The 24,168-nt window shown below is 35.3% G+C and overlaps 1 protein-coding gene across 1 annotated transcript; it reads right to left on the bottom strand.

Annotated features, from left to right (window-relative positions):
• Positions 1-16,397: 16,397 nt before the first annotated feature.
• LOC127840333 (uncharacterized) lies at positions 16,398-19,223 on the bottom strand. The gene is made up of 4 exons (XM_052368740.1): positions 18,694-19,223; positions 18,125-18,361; positions 17,512-17,727; positions 16,398-16,640 (listed from the first exon to the last, which is right to left on the bottom strand). The coding sequence occupies exons 1-4, from the start codon at positions 18,895-18,897 to the stop codon at positions 16,398-16,400; spliced, it is 900 nt and encodes a 299-aa protein (XP_052224700.1). The 5' UTR covers positions 18,898-19,223.
• Positions 19,224-24,168: the final 4,945 nt, after the last annotated feature.

Raw genomic sequence — 24,168 nt, 5'->3', positions numbered from 1 at the left:
AACAGTTTCAAAAATATTGACTTGTTTTGAAAGCCTAAATGACCATGATGTTGTAAACGCAGAGTCTTACTTGAACAAAACATATCGACAGTTTTTGGTAAATGAGCGTTTTCAACACGAGTGTCAAGAAGTCTTACTTTATGGAGTTTGACTTCTTTATATTAAAAAGGACCACTCAACAACTTGGTAGCTGTACCAGTTTACAAACTGACGGATGCAAACACATATCAGGAAGACCCATCTCAAAGTGGCTTGCTCTTTACGCAGCCTACACACATGAAACAACACTTTCTGATAGATATTGCACATCCATTACGGAGATACAAAAAAGAGAGACGTAACGTGTCCCTCGCACTATATATTTGATGCATTTCATTTGTGTAATTATATGGTGTGATTTATAACACGAGTTGTCTGAACAGTTAGCATGATTGTCACTCTATAAATGTTTATCACAACCATGATGAATCGTGATTTCGTCGACTATATCATTTGGCAATAGCTGTCTAATATCTCTTTGGACATATATTCATGGACATTATATGCAGCGGAAAAATAACGTCATTAAGAAATGTGCATTGTTTTCAAATTTTGGAATGCAAACTAACAGCAATATGAAAGTCAACCAATAACCTTGCAATACTTAAGAAATAACACAATGCATAATTTGCTAAAAAACATACGACTACATTTTAGACAAAATTGAATTGAACATAGATATTAATATTATAACTAATTTCATAAACATAAATGTTGTATACATTGACAAAATTAAACACATATTAAGCCTACAACTAGCTCTATAAAGCACCATTACTACGCTATAATTTACTGGGCTCATGTCGATCAAAACGTACAAATATCTTTGAGCAGCTCGCATCTAGGCTCACTTACGATGGTATTTGGAGTAGAAATTATAGGCGTATAGTGTAAACGTATTGTCCATGAAAATCAATTTATGAATCAAAATATAAATTTATGTTTTATCAAGTATCAATTATAATTGTGCCCTTTTCTAATATATTCCAGTAAAATCAAATATGATTGATAAAAGCAGTCTCGTATGGCGAAACAATTGCTTGAGTGTAATATTAGAATTAAAAATGTACTACTTGCTTTTTTAATTTCCCTAAACATTTAATTACAAGTTTGATCGTTATTACCCATTTTTAGGTTTTGAGATTTCTTATGGGGCAGTAATTTATTCCGGATATACATTACATTTATATTTTAACATTTGCAATAATCAGACCTAGAGGTGATGAATTTGTATTAAACAGCGCATAGAGTTCATGTGCCCGGAGATAAAATTGTCCGAACCTTGTTGGTCAAATATTTATTAAACTTATACAGCGATTGACCTCCCGCTGAATCCGCATCTCCACATGTTAAATATCGTACGCAAAATCATACGTAATAGTCCTCTACAAAGTTTGTGTCCCTTAGACCAACCCTTGCCATACAGCGGGTGTGAGATTATTAAAAACTAGTTTTACTAATTGTGTTTTCTGAAGGCACTAAGTTCAGAGCTTTCTAATTTGGTGTCATCAGGCAGTGGTCCTTTACAATGTCTGTTAACATATTTTGGTAGTAAAATGATTTTTGATTATTATAAAAACCGAGCTACTTTTTCACATGTGGTCGTTCGATGATCTACATTGTTTTATCACTTTACTTACCGGCGGAAACGAGGGATAAATTAATGCATTATGATATACACGAGTTGGTATTAGCTTAATTTACCAGTTTATTTGCTCGTTAGCGCTTGGCATACACGTCGCCTACCAGGTTTAAGACATTTTAAGTGTCAAATTTGGTTTAGGTTTTAGCGTATTCCTGCTTGAACATTAAATAACAGGTTGCACACCACACAATTGCGAAATGTATCCTATTTACATTATGAATACGTGAAAAGATAATTTATGCATATACTTTCAAATGTACCAAATTATGTCCTTGTTATTACTGATAAATGTGATATTGTATTTAAAGATATCGTTCGCGTCATGTATCGGTTTTGTGAGGGGTGAATTTATTTGACGCAAAGATTGAAATGAAATTTATATTGGAATTTCATTGACCTTTGGCAATACATATGATACACGTTTGCAAATAATATATGGTATATAAGTCCAAATATAAACTTTTTTAGACTAATTAAAACACATTTAAGTTATTACTGGGATATAAGGGCGTGTCAACGATCAAATTATCATGTTATCAAAGAAACATCTATATAAATTTAATAGTCTATATAGTTTTTACTTTTGTTTTAAATTGAATTTAAACAATCGGTAAAATAACCATGTTTTGGTGTTTTCGATTTTATACTGAGATACACACAATTCTTAATTAAAATATTTAAAAAAAATAACCTGCGTCTTCATTAGCTATCAAATTAAGTAATCTCATACATGGATATATTGTTTGAACAAGTTGTAACAAGGATTATCAAGATGATACATATTGTATATCCCCGATTTCCTGTCAAAAAGTCAATTACATATGCGCAGATTGTGATGATGTTTAATTGCAGACCAATTAGACCCCGAGCGTTGATGTATTTATCAAATAATAGATAGTGGGACGGGGGTCTTTGGTTTATCATGCCGTATCATGACATAATCATCATTTGAAGATTACTCAAGAGATTGTGTCGAAACGTTTTCATGTTACAAGCCTGGTCTATCACTTAATTACAACAAAATTATTTGTGTGCTTAATGTTGTCCCGAATAATGATCATAACACTTAATATGATCGAAAGCGGTCTCTTTATATACTGCGAGAAAAAATATACATAAACAAGTTATCATACACCAAATTAAACTTAACATTCACCTTAAAGTTGATTTTCGTTTTTCATTTGATCCTCATAACCTTAATGCCAACGTGGATTATCAAGAGATACACGCGTCTATTATATATCGTATGGAAGAACATATTAAAATCCAACAACTTTGACCATTTTTGTTTTTACCTACAAATCAATAGGCGTTTTTCTTTGCTCCAAAGTAATCGGCATACCGATTAGTATAATTGAAGGTTACTTCGTTTTCAAGTTATCATGCGAATCTTATGTAACACAAGAAAGCAATTGACATAGCTGGTGGTTAAGATTTTCGAGCAAAATAGTATTTTGTATTGAAAAAGGCCATACTATTTATTAATCCCATATATTTTGCATGTTTCGTTTTAATTGATCAAATAGCTAATTATAAGACACTCGATTGCAAAAAAAGCAACAAATGAAAACACCATCATCACTGTATTGCATGTGCTCGCATAAACGTTGAATTACGGCTTTTTTATGACCAAGATATTGTTTCGCAATGCAGGGTCATGAAAAGAGCAATCCGTTTTAAACGAATGGAATACTCTTCTCGTTTGGGATTTCTGTTGATATGTTTATATTTATACCATACAGACGAATATCAATATGTCCAAAACATTACTTAAAATATACCTACATGTAAAATATTTGACCACATAAATATTCAATAAGGTAAAAATAAATTCATTTTAGACATTCAATGCCATCTTCGTGCAACCTAATCACGTCTGCATCCAATTGCTGTTTCAAGTCCGAGCATTGTCGTTCAGTGCGGCGGGCACCTGTAGTGCAAACATCCCCGGATTAGTGATTGGATTTTAAAAAATCGCAAATTGTGCTTACTTTATTTCTAAAAGATAATGAGTTTTAATTAATAAGAGGTTTTTACCACAATATTCCGTTAACTAGAATATTAGGCATTGCAAAATTATGGGCGAATGATACATTTGAAAATATATCTATTAATTTTGTCATTTAAATGTATTTTTATTCACACTGTTTCAATTAAATGACAAGATTACATGATCATGAATAAGTAAATATTCAAGGACACTGAATAATATTTTATAAACCACAAACCTAGATGAAAAGCAAAGTCGGTGTCAGCAGTTCTCGTATCCGGAGTGGATGCCAACATTTCGAGAGATTGTCTAAATGAATCATCTAACGCGTCGGCTTTATATTTGCCAAACATTATATGTGGAAGCGTTTCCTTCATCGTTTGGCCTGGAATAACCTCCCTTAGTAAACAAAATACTTGATTCGTAAGATTTATCCATAGCTATATTAAATCTATTAGATATTGTCCCACACATTAATGATTTGTAACATTTATTACCTCGGTTTATCATTTATAGTATGATGAGTAGATCCGGTAGCAAGAATTTCATAGAGCTGACATACAAATGTGTCAGTTTTCCCATGCCCTACGTTTTTTTCCTCCCTCACGTCAGCCCACACAAGTGTTTTTGTTCGTAAGTCCTTGTTAGCAATCTCTCGAACCTCTTTTGGACAACACTTGCTGTACATTTCAAAGACAAACAGTTGTTCTTGAACTGCGCTCTCCACCTTTCGAATAAATGCAGAAGTATATGTTTCCATTTAAATACAATTCCTTTAGTAATACAAAAGTCATTGACGCACACATTAAAATAAGCAGTAAACATGAAAATGAACAAAGTAGCACATACATCCTCGAGTGTTTTTTGTCGACTGAGCGGGTAATGCAATATTTGATCTCGGTAATCGTTTACCAATGCTCGTCCTCGCTTCGTATTCTTCAATGATAGATACCACATTTTCATAAAAACCGTAAAGCATCTGCTTGCTGGCTGCAAAGTTTGTTAAAAAACATACTGCGTGCATGCAATAATTATACTAGTGTTTCCAATATGACAACATAAGTCAGTTATTTGTAAAACATTTGTTTATTTAGTCATATTCGCAATGCTTTCGACGAATACCTTCAAGAGTTCTTTGAAGTTTAAGTTGCTCCTGTCTTTGATGTTGGTATTCGTACCTCAAACCATGTTCACGTTCATTTGTGTTATTTACTATATCGTTATATCTTGATTGTTTTGCTCGTTGTTCAGTTGTGTTTACATTAAATAAAATTCTCTTATTGGGTGTAGTTTCTTCTTGTTTTTTTGATGTTCTAAAATACTGTAAAATAATGTCATTATTTTTATGTATTGATGTTTAAATAACATGGTCTTTGAAAATTATCAATAATTTGTATTACGGATACTTGATCTCATCAAGCCTTTTAATAAATATAATTAACATACGAGAAGTATGACATCATTATGTTCAGCAAAACGAAACTGTCACAGTTAGATCCACGTTTGTCGAAAATAGTGTACCATTTGTTCTGAAACAAGGTATTGTACTAAAGCTTCGTACCTAGGAAATCCTTCTTGTACACTATCTTCCGGCGCAGTTGACTTTTGAGGGTTGTAACGAGAATGACCAGCTTGAATATCCCCCGACCTCTGCGGTTGGCTGTGCCTACTTCAAGTACACTAACGATCAATATCATTTACAATAGAATACGCTGAAAAGTGCTAAACAAGTCCAAAACTGTCACAACTATCTACACTTTTGTCAAAAATAATGAAACGTTTGCTCTTAAACAATGGATTGCACAATAGCGTCTTACCTATGAAATCCTAAACTTGTAACAAAAACTTCTTACCTAGGCAACCCTGCTTGTGCACTATCAAATGGAAATTTGTGGTGTTATACACAACCTACAAACAATTACTGAAAAAAATCTTCAAGTTAGGACATGTTTAGAAAACCAGATTTTATCGTTTTTGTATGATTTTTAACATTTTGAGACATGTTTGCATTTATGTCAAATGGGACGTCCTCATTTGCCAAGTTTGTCCCCAATCGCTGCAGTGTTAACTGATTCAGGTCCTAAAAAGAAGGTGTTTGAGAGAGCACACGCACACGCACACGCACACCCACATGCACACACACACGCACACACCCCCACACATACATATATACATATGTCAACATTTATGGGCTTTTCTGTGAAGGGGGCATCAATTGGCCTAGGATTAACGTTTCTTTAAATGCATACCTGTACGAAGCAAAAAACAAAGTACACATTTGCATACATTTAACAGCTGTTTAACTCATTTGGTAAAATTAAGCAAATTTATTTTATACATATAAATTAATTATACATACACAACGCTACTTGTAGTGGGTGTGGGAGTGGGGTACATCACAAGGTAAAACAGAAAATTACAAGGTAAATCAGTGGCAATTCTGTTTAATCTCTAGAGTTCGTTCACCCATGCAGGCTGATGCAATAGTTGTTATGTCCAACCATTATTATGAATTGATTCGATGCAGTATTTTTATTGGTCATTCAAATATAACTGTAAGCCCATCCTCGTGATTTTTTGCCAGCCTGATGAGTTGTTAAACTGCTTTCATTTATTGAACATTTCTTATTATTAAATGTGTGAATTAGTGTTATTATTGTTATATTTATTTCATTCATTTGTTGTGATATCACTTGTTGTGGTGTTTGGAAAATATTGTCATTATCTTTTTTAGGTTTTTCCGTCATGAACTTTATTAGTCTACGTATGCATTAAAATGGATATAAAACTCAATTGAGTTGTTTTACCTTGTGATGTTCCCCCACTCCCACACTCACTATAATTGGCACCCCACGTTGGGCGCAAATGTAAGCCAGCCAGAAACATCCCCGACCACCATGGGGATCGAACCCGGGACATTCCGGTTCCAAATCAGGCAGACACTCCACCGAGTCGCTATAAAAGCTACACTCGAAAAGGGAGGTAAGGAAGAAAAATAACGAGGCAGAGGAGGAATAGATTTAGGAAAATCGTATCATCATCGAAAAAGAGATGACCGTTGGCATCAGAAAGAAAGCCTACAAAACCATCAAGACCCTCACGAAGACCAGTCAGCCCAAGGTCAGTGTTATATCAGACGCTGACAGTATCCCCTTTCCGATTGTTCCGTAGAGAATACTGCGGTGACATCTTCAGTGACCTCTTCAACTATCCACTTCAACAGGACTCAAGTCTTCTTCAGAACGATCCCAGACCAGAAGCGGACGTTAGAAGTTCGTCCATACTTAAGGCAAAGGATGAGGAGGAAACGCGAAGTCTTAAGGCATGAACATCTCCAAGAGTGGTGGAAGTTTCTTTCGAGTTGATTAAGCACGGTGGAGATGCAACTACTGCAGCAATGCTCCAAAAGATCTGGGAGGCGAAGAAGTGGCAAAAGTAGTGGACCCAGTCATAGGTCATTCCCCTTCAGAAAAATAGCGACCTCAAGTCTTATCAGTAATCCAAGCAAAGACATTCTACGCACACTCCTTAATCGATTGAAATGTAAGGTAGAAAAACTGCTGACCGAAGACCAGGCTGGATTTAGAGTTGGGTGGAGCAGATCTTGAATTGCAGAATCATCATCGAGAAACACCTGCAACACCAACGTGAGCCACAACTTCAGTAACTTTAAGAAAGCTTTTGACCGCGTGTGGCATGATGGCCTATGATATGTTATGAGAGGATTCAAAATTAACGAAGAGCTGATGCAAGCAACTCAAAACTCTACGCAAACGCCTGCAGTGCAATACTTCTCAACGGACAGAAGGGTGACTTCGTCAAGAAATAAGTGGATGTCTGTCAGGGGTTTCTGCTCTCGCCCGTCCTGTTCAACTTGTTCTTTAAAAGATAATACAGGGGACTCCCCATGACATTCACTCCTCTATCTCCGTCGGTGGAAGACACCAACTTGAGATTCACTGATGACTTTGACCTCTTGGGTGACACCAGCAGTGAATTTCAAGATCTCGCCAATTGACCTAATGACAGAGTATGAGCAAACGAGATGGAGGTCAGCAAGGAGAAGTCGAAGATCATGGTATACAGCACGACCAACACCTGTGCAGACAGCACCATGAACGGCGAAAAGCTATAATAAGTGACCAGCTTAAATTACATTGGCGGAACCCTGTCCATGGATGATATCAGTACCGCTGAGGTCCAAATAAGAACTGCCATGGCGACCGCAGCAATGGCCAGACTAAGTAGGTTGTGGACAAGCAGTTCAATTAGCTTCCCAATCAAGTACAGGCTCTACATGTCCCTCGTTGGTCAACAAGGGGCCTTTCTGGCGACCGTCAAACGACGAAAACTGGCTTGGTTTGGACAGGTCACCAGACACGACATTCTATGCATTTTTTTTCCTACAGGGCACGCTAGAGTGAGGTCGACGGCGAGGGCGTCAGAAAAAAAGCTGGATGGATAATGTAAAAAAGTGAACATCCCTTCCCATGAAAATCTCAACATACCTGACATTAGGAAGAATTTTGTATTGTCGTCCCGCGTTTCCCCCAATGAACCGACTCGGTGAAGGGATTGATGATGATGATGATTATGATGACGATGATGATGATGATGACGACGACGACGAGGACGACGACGACGACGATGATGATGATGATGATTTTTTTGTAATCGTTGATGATTTTTTGTAATGGATTCTTAAATTAATAAGTTGTATCCTACATAGAACCTCGATATCAATGCGTAGGTGAGAAATATGAACTTGTGAATGTAAATTAGTTCATATCCAATTGCTTTCGTTTATCAAGGATGCACTAACTGTTATTCATGCGTTTAAGCAGTTTATTAATGTTGTTATTTAAACGAGATGTTTTAAAGATTAATGCAACATCCAAAATTATCAAATACAGCATGCTTAAAGTATATTCATAAACGTGGGTACCCTTCCGTGTAAAGTTAGAATTAAAAATTTGTGTGGCGAAATTACTTTTTAAAAATATTTTTTTGATCAAGGATACATCACAGAAAAAGTCTATTCTAAAATTTGGTATGTACATTCTGCCTTAATTTTTCTTTATGTCTTTAGATTTAATATTGGTATTTTTGTATTGCTTTTCAGATGGGAAATAACAACACATGTGTGCTTTTTACCACTTATAACACCTCATTTGGTATCATGAATGCATATTTAATTAATTTATGTTTAAATAGGTAAAAACTAAGTCTTTATCAATAAAAAGATTCATAAGAGGGTCATTTCGTATTAAAATGTTTATGAATAAATGGGGGAAAAGAAAGATTTAAGCATCTTGAATGTCCGAGAATCCGACATTAGTAGGTAAATTTGTCTTTAACGTTAATTTTAAATGCAACATACCATGGCAATTGAAAATATTCGATGAAAGAATATGCAATAAAAATGCATAAATTTCTCAAATCATAAACTTTGGGAGACGAACCTGCAACTCGAGTACAGTGTCACGTGCGTTTTACCACTAGACTACCGGTACTCGCAAACACCGCTGCTTAAATACCGCATTAAACGAGTCTATGTATTGCTTCCCTACATGAAGTATGCCAAGCAGAAATAATTATTGACGACGTAACAGTTATTTGTGTGTGCTCTTGTTTGAGTATCTCTGCGACTTTCTTGCAATGTCTTTTAAATCATGATTGAAAAAAATGTCTTAAGCTTAGTATTTGTCTAACTGGCTAAATGCGATTGATATTATTATCAACTCAGCACGGGATTCAAACCACTGGCCCATAAGTAGCGCTTTATGATTCTTATTTGATTCATACATATGTTTTATCCATATCGATAATTACTCGATCGTATAGCGTCTGCTTCGCCTGTCATAAACTAGGAAATACAAATCATGTTAAAACTGTTCTTTACAAACAAATGTGTATTTTTAACCTTGACTGTTATCATTCTGAAATTAGCACCGTAATTGTCGCCTGCGCCAAGCGTTCTTCGTACGATGGCATCAATTTTCTGAAGCGGCGTCCTTACAAATTCATATGCATCAATTTGGGAGTTCGTATAAATCCGCATTTGAACGATTTGATTTGCGCCGTGAAACGATACCTTAGTCATCGCTAATGTCAATTTTAAGATAAATGTACATATGGTCAAATTTAATCCGATACAAATATGGGTAAATAATATATTCTAAAATTAAAGTCATAACTATATATAATTGTTACGTTCATGCATTTTTTTCATGGATATTTGGGACAAAGCTCGTGTGACAAAAAACTTATTTGTTATTTTGGGCACAATACATGGGGTTTAAATTTAAAATAAAATCTGCAAACTTGCAGTTTTATACACAATATTTTCAAGCTATTCCGTGCAAGTTTCTGTACGTGTTAAGATAAAGTATATGCATGTATATTAAACATATACAAACTCACGTGTGCGTGCTTCAAGTGTTGCTGCAAATGCGTTTAACTCCTCTTTATGTCTTTCTTTTTGTGCTGATAATTCTACCACACATGCCCTTGTGTCTGATACGATAGTGTTACAGCCGTCAATTTTGACCGACTTCACTTCCTGTATTACTTCTTGTGTAAGTTCTTCCATAAATGCTGCCAGTTCCCGCTTCCATGTACATGCCTCTGTGATTGGTAGGCGAATGAATTTAACACACTGATATTGTCTAGATGTTTAAGTTAAAGGTGTATTTGATTATTTAAATTATTTTGAAGATTTGTAATTTGAGGTCGATTGAATAACAAACATATATTGTGTTCAAGTGTTTAGGTTTTCATTATAATGTAATGATGTGAATGATTATGGGGATTGAATTAGTTCATTGATTAATAGAAAATGATTATATCCAGCGTAGAAAGTTATCTAAATTTCGCAAACTTAAAATCCTTTTTTTCTTCTGTTAGCTTTTTAATTTTTATTAATTACAAGTATTTTAATTGTTTTGTTTTTAAAATTGGCTTTCCAATGGGATTAGTTTGAAGAAATAACTTATCTCTCAAGTTGCGTATTTGAGACGAATCATTAGCATTTCATCCCCATATAAAATAATAACCGTAACGTGTTAAATTAAATACTTATTATTCAAAATAAAAATCAAATCGGTTGCAAAGCCTGATCTTCAAAAACAAATTTCTCTAATTATAAACATTCCCCTTTTAGATAAAACATATATAAATTGTACATGCAAGTATTGAACAAACTAGTTGGAAGTAACAGCTTAATGTAGGTCTTTTTTAATTTAGAACAGCCTGTTTGTACTTAAACATATGTGGTTTATCACTGGGCGTGTGTAGCATGAAATAGTTTAAATGTAAAATCAAAATAAAATTAACACACTTTATATGTGTAACCATATGTTGTTAAGCAAATACACCAGGTAGTGAAAAGCAAACATAACAAATAGTTTTATAAATACCTGTGTACGCCATCCTATATTTTTTTGCAGTAAATCAAATTCTCCTCAATGAAATTCTTTGGCATCGGCAATAATATCAACCATGCAGTAGACGGTCGCTTCAAGTTGATGTTGTATACTCCTCTTATTGATTCTCTGAAAGTATACAACATGTAACAGTCATCATCGCTACGCATCGTCGCTTGACTGTGTGAAGTCGGTTATCTCAATATAATAATCCTATGTTTAATTCAAATTTTATTTTCTTCTAAATTTTGTTTAATTTGTCGTGCATGGCGAATCAATCTATTGATTATATGTGTAGGACACAAAAATGTTCGATAAAATGGTTAAATTGATTCACGAGCCCATTAGAATCGTGCACAGTCCTAGCTTTAAGAATTAATCTTGCTAGTGACGAGTCATTTGTTTCGCGCATTTAAAATTTGACCCGTACTTACAAAATACGTCGAATAGTTGATGTATGTTGGGTAAACAACACATATATAACGGTTTTTTTAAACACCCCGCAGTCTTAACCTCAAATTTATGTGTTTTTACCTTACACCAAATTAATGTATGAAACACTGAAACTAAAATAGCGTTTCGAAATAAAAATATTATGACTGCTTATGCAAATGTTCTGAGCAGTTCCGACAACAACATCAGTAAGTTTTTTCCGAATTTTCATTTAATCCGTTAGTTGGATTTTATTCAAAGTGAATAATTGAATGGTTGAGTATTTGGTCAATTGTTAATTCAGGTTAAATTTCTCCACAATAACTACAAACATTGTTATACCTCATAGTACACAATTGCAAAATTACACAATTGCAAAATAACACTGTTTAAGCAAGACATTTTTATATTTACACTTGTGTATTTGTGTAATTGTAATCAAAGATAATGAACACGATTGGGTTATCTATTTAAGTACACATTTCGTTAATATCCACAATGAATGTTCTTTAAGTACTACACAATCTATGAAGAATCATAACGAATTTAGAGGAACCAGGCTTCCGACGATATGGCTAATAATACATCTAGCTAACTTAGACAAACAAACCACAAACACGTATTGCTTAAGAGATAAGCGTATAACGTAATTAAAAATATACTATAAATGACATATTTTTACGAGTGCTTGAAATTAATGCTGCTTGATTATTTTGAGGAATAAGTTACTATTTTGCTTTTTTAATCGTTTTTGACCCCAGATATGCTCGTTAGGATAAACATTTGTAATGACAGGTTATGTTCAGTGTAATACTATGAAAGTGTTTGCTAAAGCCTCCGCCCCATTTAATGTTGTACAGACAATATTATGTGCACGACATCCGCATACTAACAACGAACATATAATGTAGAAAATATTCTGTACGGGCGCCGTGCAGCGTGTTTTTTGTTTGTGCCTGGGGGACCACTTGTGCATAGGAGATCTTTACCTTGTATATAACAACAGCATAAAACCTTCCTCACATGTTCATTATTTATGACAACACTTAAAAAAAATCAGGTAATTCAAGGTCCATTTCTAATATCGTGTTACACAATCCAGCAAATGAAACTTGATAATGTGAGTAAGTAAGCCAAAACGAGAAAACGAAATATCATGCACAAAGTACACTGATCCGTCGTAGATATGTTGTGTTTGGGTAAACAAACGAAGTGAAACGCATATAATTTCAGTGGCTACTTTATTATCATTCAACGATAGAAGCGATCAATGCCTAACAACTAACTAACTAACACAGATCAGAGGTCAACATGCAGTTATGAAGAACATGGGGCGGAGCGTTGCTACGCTTCATTTACAAGTAGGCGTGGCGTAGCGGCATTATCTAAATACACAACAATTCTCCCCTTTTAATTTCATTGATCATACATGTACATAAAAATGAACATACAAACACATGCGTTTACATGTCAATATCAATGTACACAATTCTAACAATTATAATGAATAATCAATAAAACCTTGAACATTTCAAGTTCATGACCTCTTAACTAAGCATGACCTTTTATTCATTATAGCATGCAATCAAAGAACATTAGTGAGCGTCCGAATTCGACACAGGTTGTAAAAACAACTGAGGACCTGTCTTTCTCTCCTGCCAACTAAAGTTAATGTCTGTGTGCCAATATAAAACGTAATTGGCCTAACATTAAACCATCAGTGACATTAGTACTGCAGGCGTTCGGGCGGTCTTCTATTGCGTAATGGATAGCGTCTTTCTGGCAATCGTAAATCCGTATCATTACAACGATTATCCCGGGACTCATTTATTTCCATCGAATTCGGTGCCGGCTGAAGTTCACTGACATTTGTGTTCGCGGCATTTAAAGTAGTTACTAAGGGTGTGAAAACAGGTACATTTATAGCAGAATACTTCTGCATTTCCGACGCGCGAAGCTGATCAACATGGCGTTTCCATGTCATATTATTCCCGATATCTACTTTGTATAATAGTGGACCATCTCGAGAAACTATTGACCCAGGGGTCCATTTTTCCCTTGAAGTAGGTCTGAAATCTCGCGCTAAGACACGTTGGCCTAATTCGAATTCGCGAACTTTTCTATTGTCAGCCATTGACAATTGCATTTGACCATTAGTGACTCGTGTCTGTGTGTCGGGTATCATCAAATCAAGTTTACTGCGCAAATTCCGACCGAAAAACAGTTTTGCAGGAGTTTCTCCCGTCGAACAATGTGGCGTATTACGATATGCCAACAAGACAGAGTTGATCTTCAAATTGAAATCGGTGTTTTCATGCATTAAAGCGCGCAATGCAAATTTGAAAGAGCCATTGAACCTTTCCACAAGACCATTTGTGGACGGTTTTGCTACCGCAGTTCTTATATGACATATCCCGTTTCTCTTCATAAACAGAGAAAATTCTTCAGATGTAAATTGACAACCATTGTCTGATACTAATTGCTTGGGCAAGCCGTATCTTGCGAATATTGTACGTAATTCTTCAATTGTTCTTTCAGAAGTTATTGATTTCATTTCGATGACTTCTGGCCATTTCGAATGAGCATCTACGATAACCAAAAACATGCGTCCAAGAAATGGACCTATGAAATCTACATGTATTCGCTCCCAACTTGACGTAGGCCATTCACACGGGTGTAACTGAACTTTCGCGGGCGATTTCTGTTGTATCTGACACGGTTCGCATCTTTTAACCATGTGTTCGATGTCAGTGTCAATGCCAGGCCACCAGACGTAACTACGCGCTAGTGCCTTCATTCTTGAGTTATCATCCGGAAACCATCTGGAAACTTACCAACAGACGGACAGACTTACATTTGCAAAACAATATACCCTCTCTTCTGCGAAGAGGGGCATACACATAAAACAAATTGACATCTACTTTTTACACTGCAGAAAAAAACTTGACTAGCAATGTAATGTAATTATTAAATAAGATTATTTTAATGGCGAAATAGTGAATGTTCAAGAAACAATAAGACTATAAGGAAATATTTACAGAGCAAAAAGTTCTAGAAACAATAAGACTAGAAGGAAATTTTACATAGCAACAAGATAACATCATAAACATGCTACACTAACTTTAGAAGAAGAATATGTTTCATACAAAATTGGTTATTGCAAATAAAGAGCACATGTTTTTACTTTCTATTTTAAGATAATTAGCATATTTTGATTCTATAAGTTAACCGCACATGTTTTTACTTTCTATTTTAAGATAATTAGCATATTTTGATTCTATAAGTTAACCACAAATAGGTTGTATAGGTAGCACATTTAATTGAGCATTTATTTTCATTGAAATGAGGTATTTAGACATGAAGAACACGCAAAAAAAAAACCAGACTATATTTACACTTTGTACATGTAAAGAACTTTCATGTCAACTACAATTTGATGACGCTCACGACTTCGGAGCCCTTGGAGACCAACTGCAGGTCAATTGGTCCCTTCTTCGAAGAGGGGCATAAACATAAAACAAATTGACATCTACTTTTTACACTGCCGAAAAAAGCTGACTAGCAATGTAATGTAATTATTAAATAAGATTATTTTAATGGCGAAATAGTGAATGTTCAAGAAACAATAAGACTAGAAGGAACAAGGGCTGTTTGTAAAACATGCATGCCCCCCATATGGGCTCTCCGTTGTAGTGACAGCCATTGTGTGAATATGTTTTTTGTCACTGTGACCTTTACCTTTGACCTAGTGACCTGAAAATAAATAGGGGTCATCTGCCAGTCATGATCAATGTACCTATCAAGTTTCATGATCCTAGGAATAAGCGTTCTTCAGTTATCATCTGGAAACCATTTCACTATTTCGGGTCACCGTGAACTTGACCTTTGACCCAGTGACCTCAAAACTGATAGGGGTCATCTGCAAGTCATGATTAATGTACCTGTGAAGTTTTATGATCCTAGGCAAAAGCGTTCTTGAGTTATCATCCGGAAACCATTTTACTATTTCGGGTCACCATGACCTTGACCTAGTGACGGTGACCTTTAATATAGTGACCTGAAAATCTATAGGGGTCAACTGCAAGTCATGATCAATCTACCTATCAAGTTTCATGATCCTAGGCATAAGCGTTCTTGGATAATCATCCGGAAACCATTTTACTATTTCGGGTCACCCTGACCTTGACCTTTGACCTAGTGACCTGAAATTCAATTGGGGTTATCTGCGAGCCATGATCAATGTACCTATGAAGTTTCATGATCCTAGGCATAAGCGTTCTTGAGTTATCATCCGGAAACCATTTTACTATTTTGGGTCACCGTAACCTTGACCGTTGATATAGTGACCTGAAAATCAATAGGGGTCATCTGCGAGTCATGATCAATGTACCTATGAAGTTTCATGATCCTAGGCCCAAGCATTCTTGAGTTATCATCCGGAAACCACCTGGTGGACGGACCGACCGACAGACCGATAGAAATGTGCAAAGCAATATACCCCCTCTTCTTCGAAGGGGGGCATAAATATTTACATAGCAAAAAGTTCTAGAAACAATAAGACTAGAAGGAAATATTTACATAGCAACAAGATAACATCATAAACATGCTACACTAACTTTAGAAGAAGAATATGTTTCATACAAAATTGGGTATTGCAAATAAAGCGCACATGTTTTTACTTTCTATTTTAAGATAATTAGCATATTTTGATTCTATAAGTTAACCACAAATAGGTTGTAAAGGTAGCACATTTAATTGAGCATTTATTGTCATTGAAATGAGGTATTTGGACATTAAGAACACGCAAAAAAAACAGACTATATTTACTATATTTACACTTTGTACATGTACAGAACTTTCATGTTAACTACAATTTGATGACGCTCACAACTTCAGAGCCCTTGGAGACCAACTGCAGGTCAATTGGAGCAGTTGCAGTGGCCATCTCGATGTCAGGCATTACAAGTCCATCCTCCTCCAATGTCTGCTGGAGAAGTTCAGCAGGCATGTTTACAATTTCTCCGTTGTTACAAAAACATTCAGCAACTCCGTCGCTCACACCGATTGCCTCCACAGTGACGATAGACTGTACAAGGGGAGCTTCTGTTTTCTATATAAAAAGAAATAAATATAAACAAATCTTTTTTTTGTAAATTGTTATTTCTTGAGTTTATAGATAAACTTTGATTTATTGAAAATTCTAATCATCAATTTGTTTGTTCCAATAGTAGTTTTAACACTTTTACAGTGCTTTTATTTTTAAACATTATCAATTTAAACAATCATTTGGAATATTGAACTTGATTTCGGAAAATAGATACTATAACTTTTTTGCATAAGGAATATGACTCAATAGAAGGATTAACCATCAGCCAAAGAAAGTTCTGGTTAAAAGTATTTTTTTTATGTAATAGGTGGGATGTCCCAATGGACAAAATATATAAAATTGAACATTTTGTTGCACCAGCAAGAGGGAAACCTTAGTGTACAATGCGACCCTTTAGTTTGGCAAGGAAAGAATTTCCAAATTTAGGCACAGAGCAAATATAGAAGACAATATTGTACATTATATCTCCACTTTACAAAAAAGCTCAAGAGATTTAGCGTTATTTGGATTATTGTTATGCAATTTTTGAAGAAGCCACATATGCTTGATAAGGGCCAAAGTACATAGGTTGAAAGAGCGCGTCTATCCAGAGCCACATAAAAGTAAATGAATCAATTAAATAAAGAAATTTCAAACATAGACACTAAGAATATAGTGATAGGCAAAAAAGATGCATAATGTGAAAAGCATTGACACCAAAATAGCCAACTAGATGACCTTCAGTCATCAGTAATGGCATAATTTTCACAGGTCATGTAATCAAACGCCGAGCTTGACGACATGCAACAATGATCCAAAAATTATATCGCTCACTTATGCAGAAAGTTTCCTTAATGCATAAGAATGTATGCCAAAACTTAAGAAAAATGCTCACTTGGATTTTCGACCTCGCAGTTGTGGACAGTGACAGGACATTCTGATAGCTGTTGACGATCACATCGGTGATCGTCACATGGTCACCAGGCCTCACATCACTTTGAACGGCATCACGCCAGAGAGTGACCTGTGTCTTTGAACTGTCATCCATGACAGTGATGGTCTTGATGGGGACCATTCCACCTTGGACCTGCACCTCTCTCGGTTCGTCTTCCTGCTCATATGAATTTATGGAGTACTTAAAATACTGCATAAATAGTAAGTGTCCAATAAGGAAGATTTCAGCACAAACATTAGTTAGTTATGACCAGCTTTTGATTTTGGTGGGCAATATTGTCTCAATGTTGAATGCAATGGAAGGTGAAGAACAAGGGAGGTTAAAAAAATTATAAGTGCACACAACTGAGCCACTATGTGTATAGACATGTATATGCATGTATTATTTGTCAATTCAAATGACATCAATAATGAAGATTTAAGCAATTTGTGGAAATACAGCTATTATATCTTCTATATTGTTAAGATAATAATAAAATAAATCTTTTAGTCAGACAGAAATGAAAGAGATTCATTTAAATATATCAATTGAAATGAAATTTTTGTATGCATACCTGAGTGACTTTCCCACTTATGGAGACCCGTTTATTTGCAGGTGAAGTTAGTGCAGTTTTTATTGCAACAATCTCTGCCGGTGGTGGATTCAGAAGCCTCTCACCCTCCTGCACATGTTGTGAAGGCACCTGAAGGGGTGCCGACATGAGCACCTTCGATGTGCTCGTCAAGATGAGGACTCTCACCTCATCCTCTGTTCGGCGAATGCTGTTTCGCACAACCAAAGTGTTGCCCACCTATAAATGGTGTACAAGTGTTATTTTAATCAACAAACGGTGCAATTTGATGCAAGTTAATTATTGACCAATTAACAGTTAATGTCAGTGTTGATTAGGGTGCTGGTCTTAAAAACTTTAATTTCAATACCATGTATGAAACCATTGAGTCTATTGTTATATGTTGCATAAAACTACGATGTTTTCAACTTTCACAATAACATATCATTTATCTATGAAACGTGCAATTGTTACAATCCATAGTTACAAAACATTACATTTAGGTTACAACACAGATTGTTAAACTAAAATTTAACACAGATTGTTAAACTAAAATTTTCAGTACAAATTACCTGCAATTTACAAAACTTTGCCGGGTCGTAGCAGATCCCTTTTGCCGTGGTAATGCCGTCACTCATGGCAAAGTTCATGACTCTTTTCTCTTCGCCATCCTTCCTGTATACTTCTGCAGGCTTAACCGCAACAACCTTGACCTTTAAAGCCAAAGTGTATGGCCCAGTGCCCCGTTCAGTGAAAGCGGCATCGATACTTGTCATCTGATATGATAAAACATGAATGATATTTTAGCAATATTACATTTCAAATAATTCAACAGGAGATTTCAATAAATAAAAATCACTGCATTTTTACGCAAGCAACACAAAATTGATATGGTTTTCCCTTGCATTGACTTCTTTGAATTATTTTGACGCAATTATATCCTGACCATTCAGACGACATTAATTTGTAACTCTGTAACACAAAGATATTTTAATGATTTATTACGTTCTCAATCAAAATCAAACATTAATAAAATAATATTTGTAAAGCTGTGACAAGTAAACAAGTATTTCACAAAATTAACACTGTACAATTGTTATATTGGGATTATATATAATTGTTATGAAAGGCATATTTACATAAAATACAATTAATGAAATCGTACAGAAATACATGTGATATGATGTAATATACTAGTAATATATACATTTATATATAAACACAGGCTCAAAGGAATGAACTCTTTTGTCAAAACCTTTTCAGATCCTAGCTAAGGCTTTGTTGTGTGTAACATTGTTACTGCAGTTCCGATGTTCAACTAAAATTTAGTAAATATTTGTCATAAATGAGAATCAGGTTTGTAAACTATTTATAATGAACCTGTTCTTCTTAAATTTGTTATATTAAATCATTACTAAAACCAATAACTTGAATTAATACAATATGTTATTTGTCATTATACATACTCAATAATGACATACTCCTTGAAATATACATTTTGGTCCTATATAGATCACGACATGGGCTTTGGTGCTTGGGCATGTATATCATTGAAATTTTTGGAAGGAACATGATTGAATCATTATGAACACCATGGGTTGTATGCAATTATAACATTATAATGAGAAAAAAATGCAATAGATTTTTTCTTACAATTCTCTATTTTTTGCACATGCTAAAAATAATGGTTTATGATCAGAATAGTAAGACTCTAGTGTGCCAAATGCAGCTATTTCATTAGCACATATTGTTGTATAGATATGATCAATGCATGAACCGTAATCAGTCGTAACACCAGTCGGCAATTGTTGCAAATTTGAAGAACTCTTAAAAGCATCTGTAAATTGTTTATTTAAATTAGTTTCGAAGTTGAAATCACCCATCAGTACAAGCTCCATTTTTGAATGATTGTCCGTGATTTCATTGTTGACAGCCATGAGAAATTGCGTAATATTTTGAAGTGTATGTTTTTTTGGAGGACAGTACACAAAAACGATCACAAGACCCTGCCCAATGTCCACAAGACAGTACTCTATGTCACAAATTGTCCTAAAAGAAATATGACGCACAGTCAATTCATTTTTGACAAAAACCGCAATACCATGAGCTGTTTGTTCCAAAGTACCACAAAAGCTACTAAAACCTTCTAGGCTATACGTTTCATCAATCAAATTCCAAACTCTTGTTTCAACTAAACCTATGATGTCAGAATACAACATATTGGTTTCTTGTCTGAAGTTAACGAAATGTTTCCTTAAAGAACGGCAATTATGGAAGATTATTTTTGTATAAAGCATTGAATCAAATAAATCCAAACAAGGTAATAAATGGGTTATTTTTCTGTGATTTCTTAGTCTTTCCATTTCAATTTCGACATCTGGAGAAACATGTATTTTACCAGCATTCATTTCAGTCAAATAAACACCTGACAGTTTGCCAACTCTACTGAGACCAACATAGTGAATGTGATCAATTTTCTTTGTTCCAAAGTTAATTACAGCCTCTGTCATAGTGGAACCCTGAGCTTTGTGTATTGTTTTCCCTGCTGATAGGTAAATAGGGAATTGGCGCCTGATGATCAAGTAATTTTTGTAATATTGGTAAGTAAAGCGACGACACGTTTCAAGAATAGGTGTCCAATACTGCGGAATGTGTGCATTGTACAAATGTCTATATCGACTGCGCCACTTACAACCAATAGTTGGATCATCAAACAAAACCCAAATTATGCTGCATCTACAAGAATTTTGAACTCTGAAATCAAATTTGTTTATGATGCATGATGCACCATTAGTCAAGCCATCTTCTGTGTCTACATTCAGGCTTATTTCTGCAGGCAATTCAATTCCAAGGGAAAGTGTTTTTGGCAGATTCATCGTTTTTGAAGAGTCATCTGGTATTTTGGAAATAATTGTACTACGTAGAGATGCACTTATATCACCAGACACATCATCAACAGCTTCAATTGTAACAATATTACTGACAGGCATTTCTTTCAAAATAAAGGAATTGTGCAATGATACATCCTCCCTTCTGCAAAATAAATGAGGTTTGTTCTTGAGGTCATTACTATCACCCTTAACTAATCTAGCTTTTAAAACAGCAATATCCTCTTCAGTATGAAGGCCTTCCCTCAATCTATTCAGCAGCTCTGCAAATGCAGCATCTTCTTTCTGGCGCATTATCACTTTCAATTCAAAGAAATCAAATAAATCAACCCAAACATTTGTGGCCAAATTATGCAGTTGGGAGCTTCTGAATTCCTGCGAGAACACCCAAGAATCCATGACAGGTTTCAATTGAAAGAGATCTCCTACTGCAAGTATGCTTACGTTCCCAAAAGGTTTATTGCAAGATGTTATTTCCTGCATTCTTAGATTGATAAAATTCAACATGCTACGACCCACCATAGAAATTTCATCTATAATGACAAGTTTTAAGGAGATGTACCTTGCTCGCATTGTGTTCAACTGCTGCATGTCAAGAGGCTTAAAATAAAAACCTTGGTTAGCTGGTATGCAAAAGGCGGAGTGAATTGTGCTTCCACCAATGTTATGCGCAGCTTTTCCAGTTGGAGCACACATCAAAATTTTAATTGTATCAGGATTTTCACCCCTTAAATGATTATAATATTTTATCAAACCTTGATAAATGCACTTTGTTAACACACTTTTCCCAACACCAGCACCACCAGACAGAAATGTGTAAAAGGGTAATTCTTTGGATTTCATTTTAGTAAGCATGTAATAAAAAAAATGTTTTTGCTCGTGATTTAACTTTCGTATACTCTCAAAATAAGCATCATTATCCACCTCTTTCTGAGGAAGAATTTCTGCATTGGAGCGTCGCATAGTAACATTCAAGTCTTCCCCTAAATCATAATATAATGAATCACTATCAACAACATTTGAGTCAAAGCAACCAAACTGACTGGCTAGTGAGACACCTGCACTTTCATCTATTGCCTCTTGGTGTTGCGCTTCCATGTCAACGGGTGGTTCAATTTCATCTAAATTCATTGCAACAAATGACTCAAAATCAAAATCACATTTCTCAAATTGCATCTTATTAGCATTGATTTCAAGAATTTTCGAAGTTAAACATTGCTCATAGTTGTCATATCCGGCTATAAAATCCCTTTCATCATCTCTCCAATGGGTGTACAGCATAAGTTTTTGACGAAAATGCTCTTCCCTATCCTTATTGATTGGTGTTATATTAGTATAAATAATTTTCCCACATTTTCTTTTTCTTAAGCATGTGCCACATGGTAACTTCACCACTTTGCGACCAACTTCATCGTCATCATTTATAGGCACAATGTCATCTTCTTGGTCATGAACATATTCAGTTTCGGGTAATTCTGCTTCAACATTAACTGATTTCTTTTCCCTCTGCTTAGGGATGACTTCATACCATGATGCAAATTCTGCATAACACATTAACTCCATAGACTTGGGTCTCCTTTTGTATCTCTTAAGAATACTATCCATCTCTACATCAACCGACTCTTTAGGAAGACTCTGCAATTGTGAAAATGGTTTGATCATAGATGTCATGTCATTTGATTGATTTGTGTCAACATATATAACCTGCCTTGTACAACGTCTCAGTGGCATCTGTAGTACCAAATAGACAGCCTCTTGAGCGCCAATCTCAATATTGGTTAAAAACTGGTTACCAATTCTGCGTACCTGTTCTCGTATGTTGGTGTCTTTTGACTGAGCCTCAAAACAAGCATCCGCAAGCAAGTTTGATAAACCCCTTTGTCCTTTAGAGATGTAAGATACTATGTACGAAACACAAGCGTATGGATCAAGTATGTACTGCAAGTCCATATTGGCCATCCAGCATTTCATTAAAACAGTGTTGTAATTATTTATCCGTGTCTCAGCTAAGGATCGCTTCAAGAAAACTGTCACTCTTTTTAAGGTCGATCTTATTACCTCGATATAGGTATTGAAGTCAATTCCTAGAGAAACAAGGAACTCGTCGAAATCTATTTGTTTGTTATTTGTGTGTGCCTTATTTAGAAATGCTGTTATTTTTGTAACCAATTTCGAATGCTGTGGGGATGCCGAAGTTTCATCTAAAGGATATAATATAATAGTCTTTGGCATAGGAAACAATGGAAAGTTGAATCTGCATACATTTTTTCCACGTTTACGGCATGTTTTTGCATGTCTATGTGTTTGGTAATTTACTAATTCTTGAATAGCATTGTCATTTTTACAGGTGACATACTTATCAACAAAGTCTGTGATTAAATTGTCAGGTGAAACACCATGAAGTGGAGCACCTTTCACCCACAAAAGCATATGAATATGGGGGGAACCTCGTTGCTGGAATTCCACTCTATAAAAGAAGTCCATTATTTCACCAACTGGCATAAGTGTGCTTTTTAAAATGTCTTTTATAAAGACTTGAACTCTCATGTCAAAGTACCTGGCACAAGTCACAGGATCTGACTTTATAAGAAAGCACTTTTCCTGCCAGGAAAGTAACCTTGCTTCTTCCATTGAAATGTCTGTACCACGGTCAAGTTTGTGTAGTGATATCAGTAATGGCAACCATTTTGTTTCTGCAGCAGAGAAGGAAGCAAACCAAGTAGGAGTACCGAGTTGACGAATCATTGCGAAAACATCACGTTTAGCTTGCTCCCAGTAAGGTGGAGATCCACGAATCGTCCGTAAGACTTTATACCCATCATTTTGCATCGTGAGCTGATCAACAAAAACAGGATTAAGCAAATTACCCGCAGTTAGACTCTGGTCTTTAGATTTACATTTTCTTACAGCTAGATTAACCTTATCCTTGACTTGTTTGATTTGCAGACGTTTTAACTTAAAGAATATGTTAGGAACACATTTTGCAACTCGTCTGTCAACATTTCTTAACTCCCACTTGCAAATATCACTGTAATGCAATGGTACCAAACGCTGTGAATTATCAAGACGTGGCTTTACACAGAAAATCGATGGGAATGAGAGTATTTCAGAATGAAAGTCTTGAAATAAGCTGATAGGACTATTATTTTCTCCTGGAGC

This window comes from Dreissena polymorpha, chromosome 8, assembly GCF_020536995.1.
Source record: "Dreissena polymorpha isolate Duluth1 chromosome 8, UMN_Dpol_1.0, whole genome shotgun sequence".
In the NCBI taxonomy this organism is placed as follows: domain Eukaryota; kingdom Metazoa; phylum Mollusca; class Bivalvia; order Myida; family Dreissenidae; genus Dreissena; species Dreissena polymorpha.
This window is presented reverse-complemented; position numbering and strand designations above follow the sequence as displayed.